This window comes from Cervus canadensis, chromosome 13 (assembly GCF_019320065.1).
Source record: "Cervus canadensis isolate Bull #8, Minnesota chromosome 13, ASM1932006v1, whole genome shotgun sequence".
NCBI classification, from domain to species: domain Eukaryota; kingdom Metazoa; phylum Chordata; class Mammalia; order Artiodactyla; family Cervidae; genus Cervus; species Cervus canadensis.
In genome coordinates this window covers 25,296,587-25,307,008 of record NC_057398.1, presented here as the reverse complement: position 1 = coordinate 25,307,008, position 10,422 = coordinate 25,296,587, and the positions used below count along the sequence as shown (strand labels likewise).

At 40.0% G+C, this 10,422-nt stretch overlaps 1 protein-coding gene across 1 annotated transcript in view; it reads right to left on the bottom strand.

Annotated features, from left to right (window-relative positions):
* Positions 1 to 6,781: 6,781 nt before the first annotated feature.
* LOC122451717 (PRAME family member 12-like) overlaps positions 6,782 to 10,422 on the bottom strand; it is a 32,529-nt gene continuing 28,888 nt past the window's right edge. Inside the window, exon 5 of the mRNA XM_043484631.1 lies at positions 6,782 to 7,340. Coding sequence (XP_043340566.1) covers positions 6,782 to 7,340 — 559 coding nt within the window. The remainder of the gene's footprint in view (positions 7,341 to 10,422) is intronic.

Here is a 10,422-nt window from a genome sequence, read left to right as displayed (position 1 = left end):
CATGCACATAGAAATGTACAGAAAACCAGAGAAAAGTCTGGAAAGTACTCCAAATGGGGAAGCCTGAAGAAGGGCCTGGGATGAGAAGGAAGTACAGTAGAGATGCTTATTATTTCTGTATTATTGGGATTTTTTCAATGAGAATATAGTCCTGTCTTACTTGGGCATAATGAAAAAAGAAAACACATACACACACACAAACAAAAACAAAAGATGTTTTTTGTTTTGTTTTTTTCCTCACTGAATCAAACTTGGGTCTGCACACCAGCATGCAATGAAGCCAGTATTCTGACACTAGGATTGGTGAAGGAACATGCAGGATTTATTGCAGATGCCAAGCAAAGATCAGAGACAACTATTGCTCAGAAGACCTAACTTCCTGGATGGCTATCAGGGAAAGACTTCTAAAGACAGGATGAGGGAGAGGTTTGTGGGGTGTGTGATCAGCTCATGGACATTCTTCTGATTGGCTGTGCTTGTGGTGTCTGACTCTTTGTGGCCACATGGACTGGAGCCCACCAGGCTCCTCTGTTCATGGAATTTTCCAGGCAAGAATACTGGAGTGGGTTGCCACTTCCTACTACAGGGGTTCTTCCCGACCCAGGGATCAAAACCCCATCTCTTGCATCTCCTGCCTTGGCCGGCAGACTCTTCACCACTAGTGCCACCTGGGAAAGTAGTGTTTAATTGGGAGTCAATATCATCAACTTTCTGCTTTCAACTGGCCTTTGGTCTACTTGCCAGTAGTCAGCATAAAATTAACTTCTCCCACCAGGTAGGAATTTCAGTATCTGTAAAACATGTCATGATATTATCTATAGCCCCTGAAGATGTTTTTGTTTCTGGTTTCTTTTTGTTAGGCAAAGAACTTTGATTTTTTTTTTTTTTCTTTTTACTGGAGTATAGCTGGTTTACAATATTGTGTTAGTTTCTGCTGTATAACAAAGTGAATGAATAACACATATACATATATCCCCTCTTTTTAGATTCTTTTCCCACACAGATCATTACAGAGAATTGACCGGAGTTTCCTGTGCTATAAGGTAGGTCCTTATCCATTATCTATTTTATACATAGTAGTGTGTATATGTCAATCCCAAACTCCCAATTTATTCCTCCCCTTTTCTTTCTGGTAACTATAAGCTTGTTTTCTACATCTGTGACTCTACTTCTGTTTTGTAAATAACTTTATTTGTACCCTTTTTTAAGACTCCACATCTAAACAATATCATATGAAATTTGTCTTTCTCTGTCTGACTTAACATGGCAATCTCTAGGTCCATCAACATTGCTGCAACTGGTATTATTTCATCCTTTTTATGACTGAGTAATATTCCACTATATATATGTACCACATCTTCTTTATCCATTCCTCTGTTGATGGACATTTAGGTTTTTTCTGTACCCTGGCTATGGCAAAGAGCACTGCATTGAAGAGTTGGGTGGATGTAGCTTTTTGAATTATGTAACGGTCTTCTCCAGGACATGCACAGGCAGATTGTTGGATCATATTGTTGTTGTTGTTTTTCTGTTGCTCAGTTGCGTCCAATTCTTTATAACCCCATGGACTTCAGCATGCCAGACTTCTTGTCCTTCTCTATCTCCCGGAGCTTGCTCAAACACGTATCCATTGATGCGTGTATCAGTGTATCAGTGATGCTATCTAACCATCTTATCCTTTGCCACCCGCTTCTCCTCCTGCCCTCAATCTTTCCCAGCCTATGGGTATTTTCATATGGTAGCTCTATTTTGAGTTTTTAAAGAAACTTCCATACTGTTCCACAGTGGTTGTACCAATTTACATTCCACCAATAGTGTAGGAGGGTTCCCTTTTCTTCACATCCTCTCTAGAATTTACTGCTTGTAGATTTTTTGATGATGGTCATTCTGATGATGTGAGGTGATACCTCAATGTAGTTTTGGTTTGCAATTCTTCCTTCAATAGTTAGTGATGCTGAGCATCTTTTCATGTACTTTTTGGCCATCTGTGTGTCATCTTTGGAGAAAAGTCTATTTAGATCTTCTGCCCATTTTCTTGATTGACTGTTTATGTATATAAACCCTATATAATATATATATATATATATATATATATATAAACCCTATATGCAAGACAGTAAAAGAGACACAGATATAAAGAACAGACTTTGGGACTATATATATAGTATACTATATATACTATATATAGTATATATAAACAATATCATATGAAATTTGTCTTTCTCTGTCTGACTTAACATGGCAATCTCTAGGTCCATCAACATTGCTGCAACTGGTATTATTTCATCCTTTTTATGACTGAGTAATATTCCACTATATATATGTACCACATCTTCTTTATCCATTCCTCTGTTGATGGACATTTAGGTTTTTTCTGTATAGGTTTTTTATATATACACTATATATATATATATATGTATATATATATATATACACACACTATATATATACACACACTACATATATATATACACTACATATACACTATATATAGTATAGTATATAGTATATATAAACTATATATATATATATATATACACACACACACACACAGAGACAGAGAGAGAGAGAGAACTGTATGAGCATTTTGTATATTTTGGAGATTAATCCTCTGTTGGTTGCTTCATTAGCAAATATTTTCTCCCATTCTATGTGTTGTCTTTCGGGTTTTTTATTTTGTTTTTTATGATTTCCCTTGCTGTGCAAAAACCTTTAAACTTATTTAGGTCCTATTTATTTTTATACTTTCATTACTACAGGAGGTGGATCCAAAAATATTTTTAATTAATTTATTTCAATTGGAGGCTAATCACTTTACAATATATTAGTGGTTTTTGCCATACATTGACATGAATCAGCCATGGGTGTACATGTGTCCCCATCCTGAACCCCCCCTCCCACCTCCCTTCCCATCCCATCCCTCAGAGTTGTCCCAGTGCACCAGCTTTGAGTGCCCTATTTCATGCATCGAACCTGGACTGGTCATCTGTTTCCTATATGGTAATGTACATGTTTCAATGCTATTCTCTCAAATCATCCCACCCTTGCCTTCTCCCAGAGTCCAAAAGCCTGTTCTTTATATCTGTGTCTCTTTTGCTGTCTTGCATATAGGGCCATTGTTACCATCTTTCTAAATTCTATATATATATGTGTGTTAATATACTGTATTGGTGTTTTTCTTTCTGATTTACTTCACTCTGTATAATAGGCTCATTTCATCCACTTCATTAGAACTGATTCAAACATTTTCTTTTTATTAGCTGAGTAATATTCTGTTGTGTATATGTACAATAGCTTTCTTATCCATCTGTCTGCCAATGGACATCCAGGCTGCTTCCATGTCCTAGCTATTGTAAACAGTGCTGTGATGAACACTGGGGTACACATGTCTCTTTCAATTCTGGTTTCCTCAGTGTGTATGCCCAGCAGTGGGACTGTTGGGTCATATGGCAGTTCTATTTCCAGTTTTTTAAGGAATCTCCACACTGTTCTCCTTAGTGGCTGTACTAGTGTGCATTCCCACCAACAGTGTAAGAGGGGTCCCTTTTCTCTGCACCCTCTCCAGCATTTATTGTCTGTAGACTTTTTGATAGCAGCCATTCTGGTTTTGATTTGCATTTCTCTGATAATGAGTGATGTTGAGCATCTTTTCATGTGTATGTTAGCCATCTATATGTCTTCTTTGGAGAAATGTCTGTTTAGCTCTTTGGCCCATTTTTTTATTGGGTAGTTTATTTTTCTGGTATTGAGCTGCATGAGCTGCTTGTATATTTTTGAGATTAATTCTTGCTATTATTAATGTCAGAGAATGTTCTTCCTATGCTTTCCTCTAAGAGTTTTACAGTATGCAGACTTACATTTAGTTCTTTAACCTATTTTGAGTTTGTTTTTGTGTTTGGTGTTAGAGAATGCTTGGGTTTTATTGTTTTTATGCTGTCCAATTTTCCAGCACCACTTATTGAAAAGACTACCTTTTTTCCATTGTATAGGCTCATCTTCTTTGTCAGAGATTAGGTGACAATTGATGCATGGATTTACCACTGGACTTTCTATCCTGTCCCATCATTCTATATTTCTGTTTTTGTGCCAGTACCATACTGTTTAATGGCTGTAGCTTTGTTGTAAAGTCTGAGGTCAGGGAGCCTCATTTTTCTGCCTCATACAGCTACGTTTTTCTCTTTCAAAGTTGCTCTGGGTATTCATGGTCTTTCTTGCATCCATACAAATTGTAAAATTTTTGGTTCTAATGCTGTAAAAAAAAAATGCTATTGGTTACTTGATAGGGATTGTGTTGAATCTATAGATTTGTGTAGTACTGTGCTCGCTTTGGCAACACACATACTAGATTTGTGTAGTATGGTCATTTAACCATATTGACTCTTCCAAAAAAATACATGGTATATCTCTCCATCTGTTTGTGTTATCTTTTATTTCTTTCATCTATACCTTATAGTTTTCTGAATACAGGTCTTTTGCCTCCTTAGATAGGTGTATTTCTAGGTATTTTATTCTTTTTTATGCAAAATACTAAATAGGATCATTTGTTTGAGTTCTCTTTCTGATATTCTATTGCTAGTATATAGGAATGCAACAGATTTATGTGTATTAACTTTGTAAACTGTAATATTACCCAATTCATTGATGAGGTCTACTGGTTTTCTAGTAGTATATTTAGGATTTTGTGTGTATACAATCATGTCATCTGTAAACAGTGAGAGTTTCACTTTATATTTTCCCAGCTGGATTTCTTGTATTTCTTTTTCTTCTCTGATTGCCAAAGCTAGGACTTTTAAAAACAATGTCAAATAGGGGCAAGAATGCACATCCTTGTCTTGTTCCTGATCTTTGAGGAAATGCTTTCAGTTTTTCACCATTAAGAATGATATTTTCTGTGTTTGTCATATATTTTATTATGTTGAGACAAGTCCCCTTTATGCCTACTTTCCTGAGACATTTTTCATAAAAATAAGGTGTCACTTGTAACTTCTCCTTTTTCATTTCTAGTTTTAATGAATCTTCTCTGTTTTTTACTTAAAGTGTCTGGCTAAAGGTTTACCAGTTTTGTTTGTCTTTTCATCTTAATCATGAATGGGTGTTGAATTTTGTCAAAAGATTATTCTGCATCTATTGAGATGTTTTCCATCTATGTTTTTCATTCTTGGTTAATGTGGTGTGTCACATTGATTGATTTGCATATACTGAAGAATCCCTGGGGTGAATCCCACTTGATCATGGTGTATGATCTTTTTGATGTATTGTTGGATTCTACTGATATTTGGTAGTATTTTGTTAAGGATTTTTGTGCCTATGGTCATCAGTGATATTGGCCAGTAATTTTCTTTTTTGAGCATATCTTTGTACATATCTTTTTTGAGCATATCTTTTGGTATCAGGGAGATAGTGGTTCCATAAGATGAACTTGGGAGTGTTTCTTGGTCTACAACTTGATGAAATAGTAGGAGAAGGATAGATGTTAACTCTTTAAATGTTGGATAGAATTGTCCTGTGGAGCCATCTGGTCCTGGACTTTTGTTTTCTGGAAGTTTTTTAATCAGTTTCAATTTCAGTGTGTGATTGGTCTGTTCATGTTTTCTCTTGCTTCCTGGTTCAGTTTTAGAAGGCTGTACCTTTCTAAGGATTTGTCCATTTCTTCTAAGTTGTCCATTTTATTAGTATATAGTTGCGTGTGGGAGTCTGTTGATCCTCTGTTTCTGTGATGTCAGTTGTAACTTATATTTTCATTTCTAATTTTATTGATATGAGTCCTTTCCCTCTTTTTCTTGATAAGTCTGGATAAAGGTTTATCAATTTTGCTATCAGTTTTTAATCTCATTGATATAAAAAACAGTTTTTAGTCTCATTGACCTCTTTTATTGTTTTCTTCATTTCTATCTCATTTATTTCTGCTCTCACCTTTAAGATTTCTTTCCTTGTACTAACTTTTGTACTAACCTTGTATGAACTAGTTTGTTAGTTTTTTTTTATTACCAAACTAACAAGCCCTACTTGTCAAAGTAATTTTTATCCTTTGGTCTGATCTATAAGCAAGTAGCCTAGGAGACCTGAGACTCAGAACGTCTACCCCTAGAGGTAACTCCCATCTCTCCTATGCATTCTCCAACCTTCCCAGCAGTGGCTGAGACTTATGGACATAGCAGAAGCATGAGGACTGGTCATGTCCAGGATCATGACCTGAATCAACAGTGAGGGCCCTGCTCTTCAATGGCTCTTGAACACTGAGTATGTTCCCCTTTCTGTGTATTAACCCAGTGAACAGCCTCAGAAATAAGTGCAAAGGGAAGAGACAACCCAGAAAGAATACAGAACTTGCTTAAATGGTAATGTTTCAGATCATAGACAACTCAGTGCTTTAATCTTTTATCAGTATCTGGAGACTCCTGATGTATAAAATGAGAAAACTGAATAATACATCAGAGAAAGCAGAAGTTTACACTGAGGGCCTCTTTATTTTTGACCATATCTTTAGAAACATCCAACCACAGGTAGCTTCATATGTGTCAAAAGCTCCAAGTCCACCTAATGAAATTTAGGTTCATCTTCCTGGCTCTTTAGGACACTTGTCCTCCAAGCCCCCTTTTCCTCCCAGAATCAACTTTTTCCTCTGCTATCCTGCACCTTTGCTGAATCATTTTTCCTTCTCATATTCACTTTGAGCAGATATCTGAAACCATGAGTTTCTGTTCCCTTATGATGCAACTCTGTCCTAGCTTTTAGTATCCAAGAAAATTTGTGATGTAGGCAATCAACTAGGCAAGGATATTTACTGGTATATAATGGGCTCAGGATGATAGAATTCAAGACCTTCACACTGTGGACAGGAGATAGAGCTAATCCAAATGGTCCTGGGACGTCCTAAGTCCTTCAGAATCTCAAACAGTTCAGCCCGACACTGTGCAAATCTCTGTGGTTGAAGGATTCCCCTAGACCGCAAACTCTCCTGAGGGACAGGATACAGCTCTTTATTTAAACTGGGCAGTGCGGAAGTGTGTCGCAGCATCTTCTCCATGATAGCCATGGAGAGAAGGTTTCCACGCATGCTGAAGGACTTGAGCTGGAAGCAGTGGCTCAGGGCAGGCAGGATGGCTTCAAGATGGAAGTCCCTAATCCCACACATGTTTAAGTCCAGTGTTTCAAGTGTGCCTGCAACTTTCTCCAGGAGAACTGAGAGGAGCTCAGCATTGGAGTACGTCAGGAGGTCACCACTCAGATCCAGGCCCTTTAGCTGACTAACGTTTGGACATTGGGACAGATGGGTCAAGTCTGAATCCGTAAGGAGAGAGTGAGTTATAGCAAGGTTATCCAAGGGAGTCATCAGGCACCTGGGGAGAAAAATAGCTGTCTTTTCAAATCTGGGGTGGACTGTGACCTCAAGTTAGGAGATAACAGATCTGTCCAAGGCCAAGTGTGGTCTGACCATCTGATAATGATCAAACCAAGAATGCCCAGTTTTATTTCAGCCAGAATCATTTCATCTTCCTTATGTGACTGGATTAAATACATACAATCTCAAATACCCTCTTTTCTGAAGTGTCAATCCCAGTAAGACATATTCCACTTCATTATGAGGATGAATGGAGGTAATGGAATAGACTAAAACAAATTCAGGAGAGCCTGACATCTTGTTGCAATCAAGTGTGTGCTGTGCTGTGCTTAGTTGCAGTCATGTCTGACTCTTTGTGACCACATAGATTGTAGCCTGCCAGGCTCCTTGGTCCATGGGGATTCTCCAGGCAGGAATACTGTGGTGGAGATTCTCTCCAGAGGATCTTCCCAACCCAGGGATCGAACCTAGGTCTCCCACATTGCAGGCAGATTCGTTACCATCTGAGCCACCAAGGAAGCCCCAATAAGGTATGGGCATCACTGAATTTTGGTCATAAGAGACATGCTTAAGGGGCGGTCCTAAGATGGCGGAGGAATAGGACAGGAAGACCACTTTCTCCCCCACGAATTCATCAAAAGACCATTTGAATGCTGAGCAATTTGCACAAACCAACTTCTGAATGCTGGTGGAGGACACCAGGCACCCAGAAAGGCAGCCCATTCTCTTTGAAAGGAGGTAGGACAAAATATAAAAGACAAAAAGAGAGACAAAAGAGTTAGGGATGGAGACCTGTCCTGGGGAGGGAGTCGTGAAGGAGGAGAAGTTTCCAAACACCAGGAAACCCTCTCACTGGCAGGTCTGTGGGGAGTTTTGGAATCTCAGAGGGCAGCATAACCGGGAGGAGGGGGAAAAAAACCCACAGACTATGCACCTAACTGCAACTCCCAGCAGAGAAGTAGCCCAGATGTTCACATCCGCTACCAGCGAGCGGGGGCTGAACAGGGAGGCGTGGATTGCATGCTTAGGGTAAGGATTGGGCCTGAATGCCCTGAGGATAAACTGAGGGAGCTAACTTGAGATAGCAACCCAAACTGTGGGATAGCCAGAGACAGAAAAAAAAAGATAGAGAGAGAGAGTACATTCCCTTGAAAAGCTCTAACCTAAGGTGCAGCCTGGCCCACTCACAGAACAAAGGACTGAGCAAACACCAAAGGAGAGCTAGCCGGCTGTGGACCGGTCCATCCCCACACCAGAGGAAGAAAGGCAGGCAGGCGACAGCCAGAGCCGGAAGACAAGGGGCAATTTCAGCCCCAGAGAAGGCATCCTGCACCAAAGTGTGAGCAGGCTCCCAGTTGCTAACCAAGTCTTCCTGGGATCCTGGATGGTTGACATCTGCCAGGAGGGTCGCAGCCAGAGATGAGCTCCCCAGAGGAGACACATGGTACACCTGAGATGGTGCTTTTGCAGTGCACCCAGGAAACTGAGCGGCTGGGATCGGGGAGGTGATTAAGACATACTGGCCACCCAGGACAGTGCCCTCACCAAGCATCTGGTCTCCTGAGCTGCTCGTACCTGGGAAGGGCACAAATCGCACGCCCAACTGAGTCTGTGCCTTTGTGGTGTACCTGATAACCTGAACCTGAGCAGCTTAGACCTCAGAAGTGCACAAAATCCAGGGCCCACTTAGGACAGTTCCCCTACAGAGCAACCTGGAGCCTGAGCAGTGTAGACTGGGAAAGCACATGCTGTGGTGAGCTGAGGCAAACCCTGTGGTCCATACACTGCAAGCATTCCCCACACATGCCAGTGATATTTGTTTACTGAGTTCCTCCCTCCCCACATCCCAACTGAACAAGTGAGCCTAAATAAATGACCACCTTCGCCCCCTTGTGCCAGGGTGGAAATTAGAAACTGAAGAGACTTGCAAACAGAAGAAGCCAAAATAAACAAAGAAGATAGAACCGCCTGGAAGTGACAGGTGCAACAGATTAAAACCCTGTAGTTAGCATTGACTAAGCATTGGAAGGGGCCTATGGAGCTTGAGAAGAAGTATAAGCTGGAACAAGAAGCTATCTGAAACTAAACTGACTCCACACTGCCCTCAACAGCTCCAGAGAAATTCCTAGATATAGTTTCACTATTATCATTTTTTAATTTTTTAGTTCTTTATTACTCATTTAATTTTCTTTTTTATAACCTATTATTACTTTGCAAAAAAAGACCCTATTTTTAAAGCAAATTTCATATATTTTATAATTTTTGTGGTTGATTTTGTATTTTTAATATTGTATCTTTGAAAGTCTAACCCCTACTCTAGATTTTTAATCTTTGCTTTTTGGTATTTATCAATTTTGTACCTTTAAGAATCTAAGCTTCAGTACCCATTTTTACTTAAGGGTATGATCCCTGAATTGGTTGCTCTCTCCCCTTTTGGCTCTCCCTTTTCTCCCCCAGGTCACCTCTGTCTCCTCCCTCCCCCTTCTCTTTACTTAACTCTGTGAATCTCTCTGGGTGTTCTGGGCTGTGGAGAACACTTAGGGAACTGATTACTGGCTAGATTGGTCTCTCCCCTTTTGACTCTGCCTCTTCTCCTCCTGATCACCTCTATCTCCCTCCTTCCTCTTCTCTTCTCCGTGTAACTCTGTGAACCTCTCTGGGTGTCCCTCACTGTGGGGAATCTTTGCACCATTAACCTAGATGTTTTATGTTCTCTGCTGTATAGATGGAGAAGTCTTGAAGCTACTGTAAGAATAAGACTGAAAGCCAGAGGCAAGAGGCTTAAATCCAAAATGTGACAACACCAGAAAACTCCTGACTCCAGAGAACATTAATCGACAAGAGCTCATCCAAAAGCCTCCTTACCTACACTGAAACCAAGCTCCACTCAAGAGCCAACAAGTTCCAGAGCAAGACAGCGCCATGCTAATTCTCCAGCAATGGGGGAACAGAGCCCTGAGCATTAAAGTGCAGGCTGCCCAAAGTCACACCAAAGACATAGACACCTCAAAACTCACTACTGGACACTTCATTGCACTCCAGAGAGAAGAGATCCAGCTCCACCCACCAGAACACCAACA